The 22882-nt window shown below is 42.1% G+C and overlaps 1 protein-coding gene across 1 annotated transcript; it reads left to right on the top strand.

The window, feature by feature from the left end:
• Positions 1–310: 310 nt before the first annotated feature.
• Positions 311–16173, top strand: LOC124555499. Its single transcript, XM_047129426.1, has 2 exons — positions 311–440; positions 13832–16173. Exon 2 carries the CDS (start codon positions 13847–13849, stop codon positions 14774–14776), a length of 930 nt encoding a protein of 309 aa, XP_046985382.1. The 5' UTR covers positions 311–440; positions 13832–13846; the 3' UTR covers positions 14777–16173.
• The last annotated feature ends 6709 nt before the right edge of the window (positions 16174–22882 follow it).

Raw genomic sequence — 22882 nt, 5'->3', positions numbered from 1 at the left:
GTTGAAACTGCAGTAATTTGTTGCAGTTTACATTTTCTCGTCATATCCCAGATTTCTCTATTTCTTTCCATTTCAAAATGTCCTTCTGGAAGTCGGTATTTTTTTTTAAGTGCGTGTAACACATTTGTTATTCTTTATTAGCTCGAACTAAGCGTACCTTCCTCTAATGCCCTTGGATGGAAACACTGTAAGCTGCTGGAGACAGGCGGGCGAAGGCAGCGGCAGACATAATGCGAGATTGGCTAAGATAGGTTATCAGGCAGATAGCGGGCAGGTGACGGCCAGCGGGCAGTAGAAAGCGAGCGGGCGCGCAAGAAAGTCGTCGCAGCCGAGTGGAACATCGGCCGTCGCTTGCCCGCGCGGTGCCAACACTGTTCTCAGCTGTCTTCATGCGTTAGCACCGAAGCTGTCGAAGCCTTCCACAAGTGATTGCCTGTCGGGTGAGTGCGCTTTCTCTCTCTCTAAGCACAGCAGTTTGGCGCTGCTGCTGGATTTATAAAAAATGACATCTCTACCCAATCCACACTATTTGTTATCAAATCGAGCGGGTTTTGGTATGACTGGAAGCCAATAATTCAACTTAACTACGAGGAAAATGAATTTGCAATGTACAGAACTCCCTTTTGCTCACCTGAAACCGTAATTGGATGTGGTTCTCTTTCTGTGACCTTCGTTCGTTCTAATCTGCGTTATATAGTCACGATTATTCACTTCTCTCAGAAACAGCATATAACCTGGGCATTATTCACTTATCTCTTCATAATTTATTGCGAATGCTTCACCTTTACTTTTCAACTGTTATAAATGTATTATAATTTATTCCATAACGTACACATTTCTCAGGGGCAAAAATTTCCAGTCCCGGATCAAAATTATTATCACGTTTTATCAGTTGTAATAACCAGAGAAAATGAATTTAGAAAATACGCGATGTAAATGAAAAAGTTGCTGATAAATGTAACTTCCTGATATTTAAATCCATTTTCCTAGTTACATATTGTGGTAGCTGCGTAGAAGCAGAGCAGGAACTAATATTTTGCGCTGTTATGCACAGACCGAATTCAAGTACGCTTACTTTTTTCTCTATTTGGGTAGGACGTGAGTCATTCCATACGACCAAAAATTGATGTATTGTTTACAAAATTTAAAATTTCCATTAGAATATATACCCCATGGAACATTTGACACCGGCCGCTGTGGCCGAGCGGCTCTACGCGCTACAGTCTGGAACCGCGCTGCTGCTACGGTCGCAGGTTCGAGTCCTGTCTCGGGCATGGATGTGTGTGACGTCGTTAGGTTCGTTAGGTTTAAGTAGTTCTAAGTCTAGGGGACTGATGACCTCAGATGTTAAGACCCATAGTGCTTAGAGCCATTTATTTTTGAATATTTGTCCCATGGAACTGAAAGCGGAAAACTATTTTTAAATGGGCTTAAGAGTACCTATGTTGCATATTCTACTTCACACATAAAAACCTTTCTAAGATTACGTATTCTAAACCTAATATACCACACATTTTCACAAATTTGCATTGTATGTGAGGTCTATGCGATATTCTCGCCCTCCAAAAGCATTTACCCAAAACCGTGAGTCAAATTACGCAGCAGAACCAAAATAAAGATCTTGATGGATGTTGTAACATACCCTATCTGATGAAGTGTCATGTTTAAAATTATATTCTTCCATAAAATGTTTGTATCCCTTCGTGCTACTTCAATTCTGTTTGAGGTTTTGATGACTTTTATTATTATGGTGTTAACTATAATTTGACATTCAATGTTATCATTTACAGTAGGAAATAATATGCAAACAATCGAAATCTAAGAGGTAATATTGTCACGTTTGGTCTTACTATCCAGTAATTTCTCCACTGTACATGTCCTTGCAAACACCAACGCTTTCTGTACGAACCTTTAGAGTTCTGTTGCTATTTCCAGTTTCCTCGGAGCTTCAAACAGAGTGTGAGGTGTGACCACGCTGCTTGAAATTAATGTCGATATAGTAGGATCACATTAACGCCCTATTATCTCTGTACAGGCTCTACAAATTCCGTATACTTATTGTACTTTCTACTAATACTGTGGTTCTTTTGCAGTGCACTTCAAATAGTTTTCTGTCAACATTAATTGACCTTGTACAGCCAGCAAGAAAGCCTCGATCACTGGAAATATGATTACGAAATTCAACCAGTAGTACGATCTTTCTGCGTCGCTCTTTTGTTGTTGATTTCATTATCATGTCGTCGATGTAAAAGACTTGTTATCCACGCATTCATTTCCTTGCTATCGCTACTGACGTTTCGAGTTTCTGGCTGGCTGAGATGCGCGGATATTAAATTATCTGTCTGATATTTCGCGTTGTGCAATGTTGCCGAAACTTATTATTTCTGTTATTATTTTAAGCTAACCAGGAAATTAGATTGTTTCGTGGCGTCGACCCTGAAGTCAAAAGAAACGAATTACTGGTTCACTTATGTAAGACGAGGAACTAAATCAGCTTGGTCTTGTTGAACGATCCATCCATCATCCGCCTGAAGGGATTTAGACAAATAATGGAAAATCCCGAAATAGGTGGAATGGGCAGAGACATGAAACCAAGCACTCTCAAACACAAACCCAGCACTTCAAATGCTGTGCTTTTTTTCCTTATCACAATTTTTGACCTGCCGAGGTCAGTTTCATTAGTTACAGTATTATTTCGCTCGACAGAACATTACCTCGCTGAACAAGGATAGAAAAAGAAATATCGGTGGCCTCGCAGAAAGATGGCTTAGCGGGAAAATAATACGGAAAAGCACTCGTAAAATATGCTATGTTGGCTTACTGGATTCCAAGTCCTCTCTTGCTGAGAACAGTTTCGTTATTTTACAACTGAGTCACTTTGTTCGGACACTTGCTACGCCAACAAAAAGCAGACTTCACATCCTGGGCAACTTTTTTGCACAACTGTAATCTCTTCGATGACCGAAGGTACTGCAGTAGTACGTCATTTATATCATTACGGATGGAAAGAAAAGTCAGAATTGTGGATAACTTTGGTCTCAAACTCACTGTAGTTGGCTCGGGCCTCATACCACTTTAGCAATCACATTGTAGTTGTGGAAAAACAAGATGAATTGCTTCCTACAGAACCTTGACCAAGATGCAAAAGATGCAAAACAGAATAGTTTAACCAAAAAAGGCTCCTTGGTTTCTGAGAGCTTCTGGGATGCGCAGGTTTTTCCTTTACAAGCACAAAGGGTTCTACGATATGATGTTGAGCATTTTGTTATCTACTTTACGTCACCTGAATTTGCTTTGTACAAGACGCCTCGCAATGTAAGCCGCGCGCACAGAGTACAGATAACGTGCGTTACTTTCCTTTAACGGATAAAGCTTCGCAGCCATTACAAAGACAATAAAAGGTTTCATCAGACCACCATTATTCCTTTGAATGTCCCAGAAATTAGTTTTGATGGGTGCCTAGAAGAGTAAGATACTCGTGGCGTTGTATCCAATTGATGATTTTAATTAATTAATTCGGTTGTAACGTGCCGTGAGCGGTATTCTGTAAAATTATTTCTCCAAGAAACTGTCGTCAATGTCATATCGAGCTTAAAAGTTTCATCTTCACTCTTCTATAAATCTCAATCTAAATCTGACAATATCGTCGGCCAAGTAAGTTGCGCCGTGTAATATAAGTAAATATTTTCTAGATAGAGATATTAAAGTTACAGGTTCAGTGAAACAGGGTGTCAAATAACATTCTTAGATTAAATAACAGTCTCCCACAGTTCCCGAATTAATGTAGATATGTTGCTAAGAAGTAACGCTTAGGGTAGTTTCACTTTGATTTACTGGCCCAAAGGTTTGGTAAACGAAGGAAGTTTGACTCTGTCCTGCACCTGCAATTTTCTACTAATGCAGAAGCATATTAAGTAATAATCTCCCAGACTGGTGAACTACTAATCACATTCACACTAACAAAGTAACTAAGAGGCATTACAATGCCTCTAAACTCGACGTAGTTTGCTAGTTGTCTTTCACATTATCTTTAACAACAATTTCTGTCTGTTCCTCTGTCTGCTGCAGGTAGTCACTGCATGACCATTCGTAACCCAGGCCCATACAATGAAAATTGTGCGATACATATACAGACGTTTAGTCTATTTCTTCCCCTCGTATGATATGATAAAGTAAACAGTTTGTAAAATTTTTCACAAAGGGCGCTGAGGCAGATCCAGCGAGTTGTTACTAAGGAAAGGGTAAGTCAAACTCAAGCAGGCGACAACCGGGAATGCAGACCTGTATGGCGATCGAACGAATACAAACTAAAAAAGATGCGTGTATCATTTCACCCTTACCAATACAGCTATGATATGAAAAGAAAAGCAGCATTCCCCATTAACCTCGTTGCACTGTTTATGTATCTGCTGTTTTTTTAAGATTCTGAAATTTATTCATCAACCCGGACGGATGTTTTAAATTAGGAAGCTCTGATGTGTTTCGTCTAGACAGGATCCTTCCTAAAAGATCAATGCACAGACCAGCTGGTGCTCTTCCTTCCAGTAAAGTGTCGTAATCCGTCTACAACTGAACAGCACTTCTCTAGTAAAATCAAGTTGTATTTTATCAGTTTGTGCTGGTGCTCTAATTTCTTCTTTCCGGAAACTTTTCATTTTGCCTTTAAGAACATCAATTCTCTATTGCAACCAAATGAAGAATATTTCAAATTTTTAACTCCTTCATTGCAAGGAGGATCTGCCCGGGCATAGAACTTTTCCTGCAATGCTTACGTTGTAATTGGTGAATTGTGCGAATTTTTTGTCACATTAACTACAATGCTTTCCTAAAATATTTAATAAGTTTTTCATTAACACAGCGTCGAAAGTTATTATTACATGTAATCTTTTTTACATGATCGTTTTTACACTATTGGTTCCATATGACCAGCTTATCATTTGTTTTTGATTTGCGACATTTAAACGAAATTTACAAATCGTATTATATCTCGGGAGGAAAAATTTCTATCACAAATTTTTCCATATGTTAACATTCTGTCTTCCGTTCGCCTACTCCTAACGAAGAAAACGGCTTTTGCTGCTATTCGTGTAGTTCTAGCATCTGTTTAGATCATTGAAACGAAAAAAAACACATACTAATCGAATGGGCCTTCATTTAAGTAATGCATCATTATCTCTATTCTATGTGGTTTGTGGCATCATGTATTTAGTAACGGAACTCTGTAGAGTACTGAAAATCTAAATTTAAAACGACTGCCCCAGCACCCGCCGAAAGTGATATAGCGCATCGACGAGAGACATGAATCTGGGTGGTAAACTACAGGGGGCGTTGAATAAGTAATGCAACACATTTTTTTCTGAAAGCAGGTTGCTTTAATTCAGAATTCCAACACCATATTATTCCTCACTCTTTTGGCTACAAAACCCTATTTTTAAACATAATCTCCATTCAATGCGACGGTCTTACGCCACCCAACTGTGAGGGCCTGTATGCCTGCTTGGTACCACTCTACTGGCCCACGTCGAAACCAATGTCCTATTGCATCAATAGCTTCGCCATCATCCACGTACTGCTTCACGCGGAGTGCATCCTTCACTGGGCCAAACTGCGTGGAGTCATGCGTTGTCGTGGAGAGGGAGACGCTCGTCTGCATTTTTGTGACGACGAACAGGCTGGAGTACAACACTGCGTGAGTCACAGCTGTGTGTTGCCGACCGGCACGCCTGAGATCGGACAGGTTTGTGCGACCTTGTTGCGATGACAGACGCCTCACCCAACGACTCACCGTGCTTTTGTAAGCTGGCAGGTGGCAGACATTCTGCAAGCGCCTATGAATATCTGCGATGTTTTGGTTTTTCGCGAAAAGAAACGCGATAACAGCTCTGTTTGTAACACACCTCCGTTACAGACGCCATTTTGAAGGCAACGTATAGCGCAGCCATCTGTCGAAACTTCATGAAACTATAGGGGCTGATGACCAACACAAATTCCGTACTTTTTCAACCGAAATTAGCCGAATAAAAAAATGTGTTGCGTCACTTATTGAACGCCCCTCATAAATACGCACTGTTAGTAACTGCAAAGAAGTACTTCAAATACCTTTAATAATTTTTGAGTAACTACGCACACAATGGCCACAAAACTGAAGAACAGATGACTTAAATTATTTTTACCTGTTTGATTTGCATACACCGGTATCGCCATCTTCTGTTGGAAATTTATTAAACTTTTTCATTTTGCGACTTCATACACATAGTGACTTAAATAATAAAATAATAATATGATGATGTCATGGTCTCCCTAAGTAGTGTGACAGCGTCATACAGAGTGCGCTTGGGCCCTAGAAAGGCATTATATCATAATATCGACCTAACTAATCACTGATAATCTGATAAACCTTGTAGCCTATCCACGGCTTCGTTCTCCTAGTTCAACATTTCCGATTCTTACGCATAATTAGCTAGCAGTTGAAACATCAAAACACAAAGAAGACAGTTTATACGAGGCGCATCCGAAAAGTAAGTACCCGATGTTATTTCCTTTAAAGTAGACGTATTTAGCAGGAATATTGATCATGCGCAACAGATCCATGACGTGACGTGCAGGCCGGACAGGTCCCACCTGGTGCCACTACCGAATGACGTCTGTTATTCGTTCTCCCTCCGCCTTCGAGGTTCGATCAGTGATAAGGCACAAAAAGTAACGCCCATCGAGATTCATCGTCAGCACTATCAGATCTCCTGGCAGAACATCATAAGCAAACAGATGGTGCGTCGCTGGTGTAAGCTTTTCCCCAAAGATCGTGAAAATATCCATGATGAAGAGCGCAGCGAGCGACTGTCCTTCATCAATGATCACCTTGTTGACCTGGTGCGGCAGCGCATACTGGACAACCGTCGCTTCACGACTATGGAGCTCAGTAGCATTTTACGCAGATATCGCGATCCTTTGTTGCATGAAATTGTCACTAAGCACCTGCTGTTCAAGAAACTGTGTGCCAGGGGTTGCCGAAAAATCTGACACCCCAGCACAAAATGAAGCGCTTTGAAGCAGCGCTGACGTTTCTGCGGCGGTATCATGATGACGGCGACGAGTGCCTCGACAGGATCCTCAAGGGCGACGAGACACAAATTTCTCACTTGGCTCCGGAAATCAAGCAGCAGTCAATGCATTGGTGTCACAGTGGATCTCAGATCAAGACGAAATTCAGAGAGACTGTGTCGGTGTAAAAAGTAATGCGCACGGTGTTCTGGGACAGGAAGGGTATTCTGCTCATTGACTTCCTGCACAGAGGTGAAACAGTGAACGCTCACCGTTGCTGTGAAACGATGCGGAAACTGCAACGTGCCATTCAGAATAAGAGGTGTGGAATGCCTTCTGCAGTTGTCGTGCTACTCCATGACAATGCTCGTCCCCGTACAGCTTGGCGCACACCAACTGTCCAGCAAAAGTTCAGCTGGGAGCTGTTTGATCATCCAGCATACAGTCGTAATCTTGCTTCTCCGGCCAGCGTTTTGACAATGACGGAGAGATGAAGACGACTGTCATACGCAGGTTCCATTTACAGACGGCAGACTTCTACAACACAGGAATACAAAAGTTGATCCCAGGTTATGACAAGAACCACTATTCTTTTAGTGACTATGTCGTAAAATAGCTGTACCTGTTGCCAGCAAAGTTTTTTATGTAACTATGTTGTCTTTATTTTAAAGAAATAGGGAAGCTAACTCTCTGGATACGTCTCGTACAAGGAAACACTGAGTATTCACGTGACATACCTACAAGTTGAAGCGTGACAGCTGGCCGGGGTGGCCGAGCGGTTCTAGGCGCTACAGTCTGGAACCGCGCGACCGCTACGGTCGCACGTTCGAATCCAGCCTCGGGCATGGATGTGTGTGATGTCTTTAGGTTCTTTAGGTTTAAGTAGTTCTAAGTTCTAGGGGACTGATGACCTTAGCAGTTAAGTCCCATAAGATTTCATAGACATTTGAACGTTTTGCAACTGCAGTGCAAGTAACTGACAGGGCTTGGCTACTAGGTATCGCTTCCTGCACCCACAGTTTCCACCTAGCAGCCAAGCTCTTTCTGTTGCTTCCATTGCAGCTGCGTGCACAGAATAGTAGTTTATTATGTTTTGAAGGTGGCAGCCTCGGCTAAAAGCTTTTTGTGTGTTGTTTACTAATTTAAGAACACAGGCCCATCTTGTAGATCGAAACTCGTCATAAAATAAAGAAAAAAAATTGGCATCAAAGACTGTTTTCAGCTCAAAATATCTGCATTACCATCTATCAAACTTCACTGGCATATCTTGTAGAGAAGATATCCATTAGCAGCTAAATCAGGAGGTGAGTGATCTCTCTCAGATTTGTTTAGCCAGCTCGTCAAAGACACAGAAATAATCAACGAACTCTGTTGCAAGGCACTACAAGAAAGGAGTCGTGCAACGCAGAGAGGCAAATTCCGAGAGCCCACGTTCGAGTGCGAATCACAAACCATGTTGATTCGAATTAGAAGTTGGTTCAAATGGCTCTGAGCACTGTGGGACTTAACATCTGAGGTCATCAGTCCCCTACAACTCAGAACTACTTAGACCTAAGTAACCTAAGAACATCACACACATCCATGTCCGAGGCAGGATCGAACCTGCGACCGTAACGGTCGCGCGATTCCAGACTGAGGCGCCTAGAACAGCTCGGCCACACATGCCGGCCAAATAGAAGTGAATGGGATTTAAATCTGTTTGGTCATCCCGACTCAGATGAAATTTACTGCTGCCGAATGTTTCCTTCGTTATCCTTTTGCAGCACTACTTATTAACCAGTAAAGCAATTTCCCTGGCTGGCACCTAAACGACGTTAAACTCTATCTCTCTCTTATCTAGATGTTATACTGTTTATTGTCACTGGTTGCCCTTCCCGTTGGCAAATCCCATTTAACCATAATAATAATGATAGATATCCCTCAAAATGTCTGTTTTCGGAAATCAGATGGGAATCTGGCACTAAGCGACGAAGAAAACTGTGAAGAATTAGCCAAATATTTTGAAACGCTACTAAACTGTCCAGAACCAACAGAAGCTCTTCCAATATCCAGCACTAAAGCCCCGCAACAGCAAGACTCTGTACCGCCAACTGAAGAAGAAATTATCAAACACATAAACAAACTCAAAAATAACAAAGCATCAGGAGAAGATGGAATTGTAGCCGAATTTCTCAAAAGTCTAGGGTCTAACTCAAGAAATGAGCTAGTTAAAATTATTCAAAACATATGGGTTACTGAAGAAATCCCAGAAGATTGGAAATGTGCCCTAATACATCCGTTACATAAAAAAGGGGATAAATCGGATGTGAACAACTATAGAGGAATCTCCTTACTTGCCGTCACATACAAGATATTATCAGCTTGTCTTCTTGAAAGAACACAAAAACTGCTAGAACCCAAAATCTCAGATTTCCAAGCTGGTTTCAGACCAAACAGATCATGTCCAGAACAAATTTTAAACTTGAAATTGATTACAAGGATGAGACAAATGCGAAGGAAGCCTACAGTATATGTCTTTGTCGACTTTAAAAAGGCATATGATTCAATTCGCAGACCCACACTATTTAAAATTCTTGAAGAACAAGGACTGGATAAGAAGACACGGAACATCATAGAGCAGACATTAACAAATACAAAATGCAAAGTGAAATTCATGGGAAAACTTTCAAAATCATTTGAGATAAAAACTGGGGTTAGACAAGGTGATGGATTATCACCTCTGTTATTTAACTTAGTTCTGGATAGAGTCATGGCAGAATGGGAAAAAGAACTCAAAAAAGAAAAGTACTGGAAACCAATATCACTGGGAACCAAAAAAGATGACCTACAAATCCCCTACTTAGCCTACGCAGACGATCTTGCAATAATGGCAGATTCTAGTGAAATGGCAGTCAAACAGATAGAAACCTTAAAAGAGTGTGCAGGAAAATTTGGCCTACAAATATCTTTTGAGAAAACGGTGTTTACAACAACAAATCTAGAAATTTCTAAGTTACAAACCAAATATGGAGAAATTAAGACGGTACCATACTTTAAATATTTAGGAGAGATAATTTCTGAAAAATACTCACAACAAGAAAGAATATTAAAAGCTCGTAGGGGTCTAGGGCTGGTCCAAAACATTTACAATAAAAAATGTCTATCTATAAATACAAAAATTAAACATTATAAGTCGGTAATTAAACCAATAATGCTATATGCCAGCGAAACCTTGACACTTAAAAGGAAAACAGATATGGAAAATCTGAAGAAAGAGGAAAGGAAAATCATTAGGAAAATTCTGGGACCAAGATGGACCAAAGAGGGGTATAGATTACAGAAAAGTTCTAAAATTGAAGAATATTCTAACATAGAGATAGACATGAGGAAGAGGCGTCTAAAATTCTATGGCCACATAATGAGACTTCCCGATCACAGACTTACAAAAAAAATAGTAAGATACGTAGCATCCCTTGTTAATGGAGGAGAATGGATCAAAAATGTAAAGAAAGATCTGGAATTAGCCAACATTACTACTGAAGACATGAACAAAAGAAACAATTTCAAACTTAAAGTTGACAAATGGGAGGTCAAACCAGAGACAAAAGCGCCGAGAACTGGAACAAAATGGAGCGAAGAAAGAAAAGCTGAATTCTCGCAAAGAATGAACACCTGATGGGCAAACAAGAAGAATAAGAAGCCCCAGAAGTGAACCATCTTTACTTAGCGTCTTCCATGTTGGGAGCTTTACGACTAATAATAATAATAATAATAATAATAATAGTAATAATTATAATAACAACGAGTGTGAGATAAGTATCTTATGATAAAGAAAACACCACATCATAAAAAGGCGATATTTATATCACATATTTTCGCCATTGTCATAAAAATGATAAATGTTTCAGTTCGTAACATCTTCATTATTGGCATAGAATCAGAATCTGGTGGAAGAGTTACTATCGGATTTATCCATCGATATCACACAAGCGACTTTCAGGCAAAATGTCTCACCTGTACGGGAATATGTATAATGGATTTACGAGTATAGATTGTAGATGCATGGTGGACGACATGTGAAAGGTTGGGTCTGGCCTTGAGTCGTGCATAGATGGCTAAATATTAAGGCAGCCTCTCGTGATAGGCGGCAAATCCTGGTTGGAGTCCCGGTCAGGCAGAAATTTTCAACGTTGTTATTCCATTCTACAGCTGATGGTTGTCCATATTCGCAATAGCAAGTACATTTAATGTATAATACGAAAATACGTGAAATACATTGTATACTAGGTGGTTCATCTGCAAAGGAGTCCACATATAGGACGTTAGTGCACCCTGTTCTTGAGTAAGAGTGTTTGGAATCAGTAGCAGGTCTAATTAAGGGAACACAACGAAGTAATTCAGTGGTGAATCGATACATTTATTACCGGTAGGTTCGCACAACTCGCAAATGTGACGGAGATGCTTTGGGAACTCAGATTGGAATCGCTGGAGGGAAGGTGAAATTCTTTTCGAGGAACACTAGTGAGAAAATTTACAGAACTGGCATTTGAAGCTGATTTCAGAACGATTCTACTGCCAGAACCATACATTTCGCGTGAGGACCACGAAAATAGGCTACGAGAAATTAGTGTTCATACTGAGGTACATAGATAGTAATTTTTACCTAGCTGTACTTGTGAGTAGAACGGGAAAGGAAATGAGTAGTAGTGATACAGGGTACCTTCCGCCATGTGCCATACAGTGGTTTGCAGAGTACGTAGGTGCAGAATGTTAGGAGAACTTTTCCTGTGGTTCTCAAGAATATCTTCATGCTTCCTATGCACGGATTTAACAAGTGTTTTTGACTGAGTTTATGTGTTCACGCATACCCTCCAAAATCTACTTACAGATTTTGGGATCAGTTCGTTATTTGTATGTATGCAGTAAGGAGGATTCGAATTTTGATGCATACCATGCATGCGATTGTCTGTATCAGATTAGACTCTGTTTATTCGGCATTAACCTTATCATCTTCCGTATCGGTAAAATTACGATCAGCGAGTAACCTAATAAGTGATACTGATCTGTTTTCTGGCTTCATTGTAGGCAGATTCTTCTTTATGTATTTCTTATTGTTGCATTATACACTAGTGGCCATTAAAATTGCTACACCAAGAAGAACTGCAGATGATAAACGGGTATTCATTGGACAAATACATTATACTAGAACTGACATGTGATTACATTTTCAAGCAATTTGGGTGCATAGATCCTGAGAAATCAGTACCCAGAACAACCACCTCTGGCCGTAATAACGGCTTGATACAACTGGGCATTGAGTCAAACAGAGCTTGGATGGCGTGTACAGGTACAGCTGCCCATGCAGCTTCAACACGATACCACAGTTCATCAAGAATAGTGACTGGCGTATTGTGACGAGCCAGTTGCTCGGCCACCATTGACCAGGCGTTTTCAATTGGTGAGAGATCTGGAGATTGTGCTGGCCAGGGCAGCAGTCGAACATTTTCTGTATCCAGAAAGGTCCGTACAAGACCTGCAACATGCGGTCGTGCATTATCCTGCTGAAATGTAGGATTTCGTAGGGATCGAATGAAGGCTAGAACCATGGGTCGTAACACATTTGAAATGTAACGTCCACTGTTCAAAGTTCCGTCAATGCGAACAAGGTGTGATCGAGACGTGTAACCAATGGCACCCCATCACGCCGGGTGATAAGCCAGGATGGCGGAGACGAATACACGCTTCCAATGTGCGTCCACCGCGATGTCGCCAAAAACGGATGCGACCATCATGATGCTGTAAACAGAACCTGGATTCATCCGAAAAAATAACGTTTTGCCATTCGTGCACCCAGGTTCGTCGTTGAGTACACCATCGCAGGCGCTCCTGTCTGTGATGCAGCGTCAAGGGTAACAACAGCCATGGTCTCCGAGGTGATTGTTCATGCTGCTGCCAACGTCGTCGAACTGTTCGTGCAGATGGTTGTTGTCTTGCAAACGTCCCCATCTGTTGACTCAGGGATCGAGACGTGGCTGCACGATCCGTTACAGCCATGCGGATAGATGCCTGTCATCTCGACTGCTAGTGATACGAGGCCGTTGGGATCCAGCACGGCGTTCCGTATTACCCTCCTGAACCCACCGATTCCATATTCTGCTAACAGTCATTGGATTTCGACCAACGCGAGCAGCAATGTCACGATACGATAAACCGCAATCGCGATAGGCTACACTCCGACCTTTATCAAAGTCGGAAACGTGATAGTACGCATTTCTCCTCCTTACACGAGGCTTCACAACAACGTTTCACCAGGCAACGCCGGTCAACTGCTGTTTGTGTATGAGAAATCGGTTGGAAACTTTCCTCGTGTCAGCACGTTGTAGGTGTCGCCACCGGCGCCAAACTTGTGTGAATGCTCTGAAAAGCTAATCATTTGCATATCACAGCATCTTCTTCCTGTCGGTTAAATTTCGCGTCTGTAGCACGTCATCTTCCTGGTGTAGCAATTTTAATGCCCAGTGGTGTAGTTACAGATTTGGGGATCAGTTCGTTATTTGTATATCGAGGTATCGAATTTTGATGCTATGTGATTGTCTGTATCAGATTCGACGCTGTTTGTTCGGCTTTAACTTTATCATCTTCCGTATCGCTGAAGTTACGACCAGCGAGTAACGTAATAAGTGATACTGATCTGTTTCCTGGCTTCATTGTAGGCAGATTCTTCTTTATGTATTTCTTACTGTTGCAATATAGTAAATAAGGTGTTTCTTCCTTCAAGGATGTACTGAAACGTTTGTCGTGTTCGTTTCAGTGAGCGCGATACCGGATGCCAGAGCAGGGAAAGATGGCAGACGACGAGTACGGGTACGAGCACCGCGACCCGCGCCTGCTGCAGAGCATCGAGTCGAGCCAGACGCTGCCGCAGGACGAGGAGGCCGACGCCAGCGCCAATGCCAACGCGGACAGCGGAAGCGTGCGCTCCGACGCGGATGCGGACGCCACAGATGGCCTCTCCGCTTCCGGGCAGCGGCTGTCGTTCAGTTCGAGCACGGGCTCCACCGGCGCCGGACCGGACGACGACGACAGGCGCAGCTCGTTCGGTTCCGACCTGGGTGCGGCGACGCAGAAGCAGCAGCAAGAGCGCAAGGCGCGCCCGAACCCGCCGGCGCCCTCTCTGCGCAGCCGCAAGAAGATGTCCGCCGCCGCCAGCGACGCCGACGACGCCACCGTCAAGGAGGAGGACTTGCCGCAGAAGTTCCAGGTCAAGTACCTGGGCTTCCGCGACGCCAGCGGGCTCTGGGGCATCAAGCACACGCGCAAGCCGGTGGACGCGCTCGTGGCGGCTGCCAAGTCGCTCAAACAGGGCACCGTGCTGCCCATAGTCAACGTCACCGTCTCTATCGACGGGCTCACCATCACCGCCGACAAGAAGCACGACGACGTCATCGGCTTCTTCCCGGTGGACACCATCTCGTACGGCGTGCAGGACTTGGTGTACACGCGCGTCTTCTCCATGATAGTGGTGCGCGAGGTGACCGACAGCAAGTCGCAGCACCCGTTCGAGTGCCACGCGTTCGTCTGCGACAGCCGCTTCGGCGCCCGCAAGATCACGTACGCCCTCGCGGCCGCTTTCCAGGCGTACAGCCGGAGCGCTAAAGGCCAAGGCAAGGTGCCGCAGAAGCGCTTCGCCATCGACCTGCGAGTGCCGGAGCAAATTGTCGAAGTCGATCAGGAGATGCCCGACTCCGAAGCGTAAGCTGCCTATTACTTTCTCGTGAGGCCACTGCCGCATCTGCACCTCAGAAACAATCTCCGATGCTACTATCGTACTGTTGTCACTTCTATGGTGGTGGAAAAGTGTGTATGGCGGGCATTACTGTGGAACTTTCCCCACTCTCACCAGGTTCCCACAGTCTGCCAAATCAATCGTGTGATTCGTTTCTCGAGTATAGTTTTGAGAGAAGACTGAATTAAATCATTTACATGGACAGTCTTTTCTAACTGTTGTGCTTCAGTTATTGGAGACCCATCAAAACTGTAGTCTCAGATCGAACATATTCTCTGTTTTGCTGTACCCCCTCCCTATTATCTTTTGTTTCACTTTACTTGAAGAAAGGTGATTACAAGTTAAATGTGCATCTTTCTTTGGCGAATTGAAATTAGTAGTAGCACCAGAGGTTGCGGTCAGCCATTTCTACTCGCAAGATGCGAAACATGTAATTCAGTGCAATCAGTACATCGCAGAACTGGAAAAGCTTCATTTGTAAATATCAGTAAACTCTGGACCGTAATGTTGGTGTTACGTAGTTTCACGTCTAAAATTCGTTTTTATGGTGACTCCATTATTAGTACAGCCAAGCAGTGCAGTGTCCATTGTAAAATTTGGTATGTCAACTACTTCAGAAATATACTCACATGAAAACAGCCCCCCCCCCCAATAAATTTTAATACCTACACGACATTCATAATTTTAGCGCTAAATATATGCCGTGCTTCCATACGAGATACATAGTCTGGAACCTTCAAAAAATTCGACAAACTTCTTCAGATATTTTCAAATTTCTGCACTCAGTGATACATAGAATCATGTGATATGACACTGCCGTAATATGTTTGTGACAAGACTCGAACGAGAAAGACACAATATTACAGTTTGTTCAGATGCTCTGCTCTTGATAACGAGTGTTGTATACAGCTACTGTCGAAGGCACGACGCACGTTATCAGAACATCGTGTCGCTGATATAGGGCTTATACAACGGTCCCACAGTCTGTAACTTTACACGTGACTTTTACTGAGTGCACTTGAACTAAACAAATACATCTTGTTGTAGCAATAATTTAGGTGTACGGAACGCGAATATTTGAACTGTGAAATTGTTTAAAATTGTCGTGAGTAGGCTATTTTGCGTATCTTTCCATTACGAAGCAGATCATACTAATACCTATCAGCATGTATAAAGTTAGTTTCACAAAATATATGTGTTCCTAAAATTTATGTACTTGCAAACAAAAACTTATTTAACATTATCGCTGCACCATGGACGTTCATAGAAGATGCTGACAAACTCTATAGTTTTATTTTGTTCACTTTTCATTGAATGTATCCGTGAATTTCAAATAAAAAGTATATGAATGCATTGGAATAACGACATGTGATTGTGATGATGCATGATTTAGAAGGATAATTTTGATACAGAGTACATGATGTGGAAAGACGAATACGTGGTGGATCGGAGACAGAGATACGATAAAATAGAATCTTAAAAAGTTTTAAAGGTGGTGTTAATAATTATTACCGTTTTTAAAACTTTTCTTAGGTGTCTGTCCACAGCTGTTAAGTATTTTGAAAAAATCATATTTGCGCCAACAGTTTTACAAATAGATATTTCTTATCTACCGGTTTGAGTTATAAAAACTATCTTCACAGGAAAAAAATAGTATACATTGACGTGTATTGCTTTCTCCTATGATGATGGTTATTGTAACTGAAACCGATAGAGAATAAATATACAGTTGTGCAGCTGATGGCGCTGATACGCTTTTATTGCTTTTTTTTTAATTTTATGCTTATATTTGTTACTTCATCGACATCAGCTAGACTAATGAAGTGATTATTCTCGCACCGCTGTTTTAGCGTTTCCTAAACGCCTAATTATGTGCCTATTAAAATTCTACATTTTTTTCACTCATTTCCCTCTTCCCTATCACTGGTGCCTTCCTTGACCACTGAAACGAAACTGAACGGTAATTTTTATTTTGCATACAGCATATACACGACTCATCATAATCGTATGGAACACGACAACTTGTCGTTCAAGCACACTGCTGCATGTGGAGTACTGCCAGGTAAGCATACTAAAGGGAGAAGAATGTTTTAATTTGGTAACGGTAGTAAAACAATTTTGCTCTATGGTTTATATTAATTTTCACTTGACAATTTCATTTGTGAGGTAAAGTAAATTGTCGAGTATGAATAAATTTTGATCACCTTGCATAGACCTTTTTCTCTCTATAAGACTCTTATGCTGCTGTATAAGTGGCCAAAGATTTTTGTAGCAGCTTTGTTCATCTTTGTGTGAATCAAATAATGCTTTACTGAACGTAACGGTTGACATTTTTGTCTCTAATACTGTATTTGCGGTCTCCACTGTTCCTTTCAGATTTGGTTACTAGAGGCAAGTTTCATAACACAATAAATATACTACAGAGATTCAATCCATACGTCACACACACACACACACACACACACACACACACACACACACCGAATGTTTACAAATGTTTATCAGTATTCATTATATGTTTGCTCCACGCTTTTGTGCCGCAGGCGTCTTGTATAAGAAATAAGTTACTCAGTGTATTATTCCAGATGCTTTTCTCAGTTCAAACAGGCAGATTTTCTTAAATTACTAATTTATTTGTCTTGAAACTGACAATGGCAGGTTATGGAAAGTTAATGAGCTTTGATTTTCGAGAGGGTTTTAAGTAAGTTTCACCCATTCTAAACTGTCACCTATACATTTAGTCAAATATTTTAAAATTTCATATTTAACAAGCGACTTGTGACGTACTACGTTTATCAATTATGGTATATCTAGATATAAAACACTGAATTGAAAGTTTGTGTGTTTTGGCTTGTTTATTTGTGTCCCTTGGTGTATCAGTATCCGTGAGTGGCTCTTTGCGTCTGTGAGTGTATCTATATCCATGAGTGTCTCTTTACCTGTCTTTGTGTATATGTAAGTGTGTGTGCTGTTCAAATTTAAGGACGAATACAGGTGTGGGATAGCACTTAAAGTACCTTCCAAAACTTCTTTTTCCGGTTTTCTCTCTTACTGTTTGTTCACCAGCAGTACCCAGAAGAACTAATTCTCCGTGTTACACACCCAGCGTAGCAACATTCAAGCACCCAGTAACAACGAAAGTCTTATCAGCCGCTGTGGATTCGTGAAGAATGCCTGACAAATTGCAGAAAACTATCCGGACTGCCTACATTAATTTATTAATTATTGTAGAAAACGAAGTAAACCAACCGCCCATTACTCTAATAGATCCACCTACTGTAATGTCTTCAGCCGTCCGCTGTGGCCGAGCGGTTCTATGCGCTTCAGTCCGGAAACGCACGACTGCTACGGTCGCAGGTTCGAATCCTGCCTCGGGCATGGATGTGTGTGATGTCCTTATGTTTGTTAGGTTTAAGTAGTTCTAAGTTCTAGGGGACTGATGACCTCAGATGTTACGTCCCATAGTGCTCAGAGCCATTTTTTTTATTTTGTAATGTCTACTCGCGCACTTCCCTTGTTTGCGGCTAGCGCTACGTACGAATGAAAGTTGCTTGCTAAACGTACCGTTATTACCAGAGTGCGTGGCTACATCTTCTCAAAAATTCTGGAAAAAATTGGAGCAATAAAATGGTGCGTTAAATGATCGACAACTTTAATGATTACAAAGAATCCGCCTCGATTGCAAATTGAAACCGGATGTTGACCTAGGTTTCGGCGCGGATAACCACGCCTTGTTCGGAACACACTAAAAATACAAACTGCCTAAAGAGGCATGGTCCAACATCAATACAGAACATTGAAGCATGCCTCTTTAGGCAGTTTGTAGTTTTAGTGTGTTCCGAAGAAGGCGTGTTATCCGCGCCGAAACCTAGGTCAACATCCGGTTTTAATTTGCAATCGAGGCTGACTCTTTATAATCTTTAAATTATTCACGATTGCTGACGTGCTGCAATGTTAAAAGTTCTCAAAATCTATAACTTTATTATGCTTGAAAAGAAGCTTTGTAACGAAGCAGCTTAACAGAAAGAAGTAGCCATAGAGTACGAACGTGAAAACAAAAATCATTAACAAGCAAAATTGAAAAATCTTGCACAGTGTACTGAATACTATGTTAAACTCATACAAGCTTTTAATTTTTCCACTTTTGAATCATATAAAGGACCACAATTAAATATGTGAAAACGTGCGACATCTCTTTTTCTTTTGAACTGGTTCAGTTAACTTTTCTTTATCACACAGCCATTCATTAGCCGGGTAAGAAATGAAAATCAGAGTATTAACTGACTTTACACAAAAGTCCAGAGCCATTTGTCCGTTAATTTGTTGTAAAATTATGGAATACATTTTGCGCTACACCAGAAAAAAATTAAAATAACCACATGTGCCTCTGATAAAAGTCTCAAATGTTGTCACACGGCCCACTTCTGTACATTGCTTTGTGTAATAATTATACCTTTGGCTAAGATGGTGTGCAAAATCGTAATCACGATAAGACATTGGACAGGTTTTTGTGATGCGTTGGTATCAAATCACTGGTTGGTATCCTGAGTAAATTTCATTGCGGTTTTCCTAAATTGTTTCACATGTATGCCAAGATGGTTCCTCTGTGTCACCTCACGCACGTGCGTGATTTTTCTGTCATTGTAACAGTAATGTAACATGTAAAGAGCGCATTAATATCCGAGACGGGGCAAAAGCCCAAACCCTCCGCATTCCAAGATGGCAGCACTGGCCCTGAGAATATGTGGGCACGATTCATTCGTTTATCTGGTCCCTCTGCGTTCGAGCAAGCGACAGACGCATTACTGGACATATGAGATAGGGAACAGATCGTTTGAGTCTTTGGTATGCTGTTCGCTCTGACACTAGGCAAAGACGTTACTATCTTTCGCGAGTCGACAAGTTTTGTCACACTCTTAGTTATGTATCAGTACTGTATTGGATGTTCTTAGATTATCATCTACTGACTCAGGGCAAACTTATTCAGCACTCACAACAATCGTTGTAGCTTACAAACAATATTTATTCAAGATGGTGCAGTAGAAAATTTCTTGTGACTCTGATCTGCTTCCTGGCATCCAACTACTTCTCGCATTCAAATAACAAATACATCAATTCTGTGATTTCGCTCCTGCAGCTTCCACCACAGTAAGTTCACAGATTACATTTTAAACCAGGAATGATTCGTCGTTTAAACCTAAGATCAAGATATATTGAATATGGTGCTGGCTTCTTACGGCAGACGTACAGGAAAGTGCGACAAAGCTGTCTCACCACACATTTTCGTATGAACCTTGTTTTACAAAGTGCCGTCTCTCTAGCAAATGCAGACGTAGATCGTCCAGCAGTGCTGTTTCTTTTTGGTGGCCACTTTTGTCGAAATAACGTTTCAAAATTATTAACTACATTATAGCCCGTACATATTGCACTGAAAGTGATTATAGTCAGATGCGGAGCTCCTTCATTACCATGCATCATCAATGGCTCTGGTAATTTATCACAGCTTTCTCTTCCTCCTGTTTTCATCTACTTACCTGATAGTATCGGCATACGTTTGTAACAGTCATCAGAGATTTAACTTTTTCGGCCTTTGCCATCATCATGGCAACAGTGTTTGTTAAACATGTAATGTATTTGTGTATTTCTTCTTTGAGCATCAACATAGTCTGCGTTCAGTATATTCTTCGAAGGCGAAATCAAAATTCTCCAAGATCCGAGACATCGAACCCACTAATAAATTAAGATTCAACGTAACTGTTGCGTTACTCCACGAGATAAACCGTACTGTTTTGTTCCGACAGTTATACCGTATCAATGAGACTGAAACATTTGGTTTAAAAATATCATTATGAATACTTTCCGATCGGTTCTAGGCGTTTCAGTCTAGAACCGCGCCACCGCTGCGGTCGCAGGTTCGAATTCTGCCTCGGGCATGGGTATGTGTGATGTTCTTAGGTTAGTTAGGTTTAAGCAGTTCTAAGATCTAGGGGACTGATGACCTCAGATGTTAAGTCCCATAGTGCACAGAGCCATTCCAACCACGAATACTTTCATGAATATATTATGAGTTGCACAAAATATGGAAACACCGCAAGAAATGCATGTTTGAACACAAAAGCAGATGTTACCCAAGCCTGCAGGATATCTTCGAGTACGAACGGCGCCTGTTCAATGTCCTCAATACGTTGCGAGTGTCAATCGTGATCAGAACAATGCTCTGTGTAGTTGTGAATGCATTACGTCGGACCTAAGTGAATTCGAACGTGGACAAACTATTGGTGCCCGCATGGTGGGTGGTTCCGCAATCAGGATAGCCGAAGTGTTTGGTGTCTCACGAGGCATCGTAACGAAGATTTATACAGCGTACAGGAAAATCGCAAAAACATCATCCGCTAGGTCGCAACGCGGAAGAAAGTGAGTGTCGAGTAATCGTGACGGCCACTCATTGAAGAGGATTGTGACGAAAAATAGCCGGCCGGAGTGGCCGAGTGGTTCTAGGCGCTACAGTCTGGAACGGCGCGACCGCTACGCTCGTAGGTTCGAATCCTGCCTCGGGCATGGATGTGTGTGATGTCCTTGGGTTAGTTAGGTTTAAGTAGTTCTAAGTCCTAGGGGACTGATGACCTCAGAAGTTAAGTCCCGTAGTGCTCAGAGCCATTTGAACCATTTGACGAAAAATTAAAGAAAGACAACTGCAAAAAGTTACTGCCACCGAAACAACAAGAAGGGAATCGCAGACGCGCTGGAATTCCAAAACCACCCAACAGTGATGCAAATGGCCGTAGCAGGAAGAAGTGGTGCCGAAGCCATAAAACATGGACTATGGAGAATGTCATTTGGTCGGATGAGTCTTGTCTCACATTGTTTCCAACTTTTGGCTGAATTTACGTCCCAAGAGCGTAACATGGTGGGGGTTTGGTGATAATTTGGACAGCCGTATTGCGATATTCCATTGGCCCCGTGGTTAAACTGCAAGGTCGCATTACTGCCAAGGGTTGTGTAACCATTTTGGCTGATCAGGTCCATCACATGGTACAATGTTTGTCCACCCAAAGGAGATGATGTGTTTCAAGACGACAGGGGCCCTGTTGACTCAGCTCCCATCGTTCAGACTGGTATTGTGAGGACGGAGATGAACTGTCGCATATCACCCGCCCACCACAGGCACTAGATCTCAGTATTACTGAGCCTATGTCGTCTCCTTTTGAGAGGAGGGTGTGTAATCCCTATCACCACCATCATGGTTATGTGAACTTGCCACTATTTTGTAGGAAGACTGGTATAAATTACAATGAAATGAACACCCTTAGCTGCTTTCAGGCGTTGACATATGTCAACGGGGACAGATGAAAATGTGAGCCCCGACCGGGCCTCGCACCCGGGATCTCCTGCCTATATGGCAGACGCTCTATCCATCTGAGCCACCGAGGATACAGAGGATAGCGCGACTGCAGGGATTTATCTCTGGCACGCCTCCCGCGAAACCCACATTCTCAACGTATTGTCCCGCACTACATTCGTAGCGCCCCCGCCTATTATACTCATTACTCGCGGGGCGTTGCCGATTCCTGTAAGAGTTCGGGCACTGTTTGTGCATTCGCACAGAAGAAGAAGATGGTCAAGTGGCCGGTGAGCCTTAACTATATATATATTTCGCGGGAGGCGTTCCAGAGATAAATCCCTGCAGTCGCGTTATCCTCTGTGTCCTCGGTGGCTCAGATGGGTAATAAAAAAACTGAGTGAACGGATCAACGAACAACCTGAACGGGTGTCAACGGACGTCCGCCACGAACAAATTCAACGAACAATATAGAACAAAAAAAAAAGATGGATAGAGCTTCTACCATGTAAACAGGAGACCCCAGGTTTGAGTCCCGGTCGGGGCACACATTTTCATCTGTCCCCGTTCACGTATGTCAACGCTTGAAAGCAGCTAAGTGTGTTCATTTCATTGTAATTTCATTCTAACGAGCTGCATGTCCGAAAGAACAGATACCATCTTAGTATATAGACTGGTATAAGATTCCCTTTAAAACCATACAGTACCTGTAATTATCCATTCCTAGGCGACTGGAA

Source organism: Schistocerca americana, chromosome X, assembly GCF_021461395.2.
Source record: "Schistocerca americana isolate TAMUIC-IGC-003095 chromosome X, iqSchAmer2.1, whole genome shotgun sequence".
Classification (NCBI taxonomy): Eukaryota; Metazoa; Arthropoda; class Insecta; order Orthoptera; family Acrididae; genus Schistocerca; species Schistocerca americana.
Note: the sequence above shows the minus strand (reverse complement) of the source record. Positions and strands in the feature narration are given on the sequence as shown.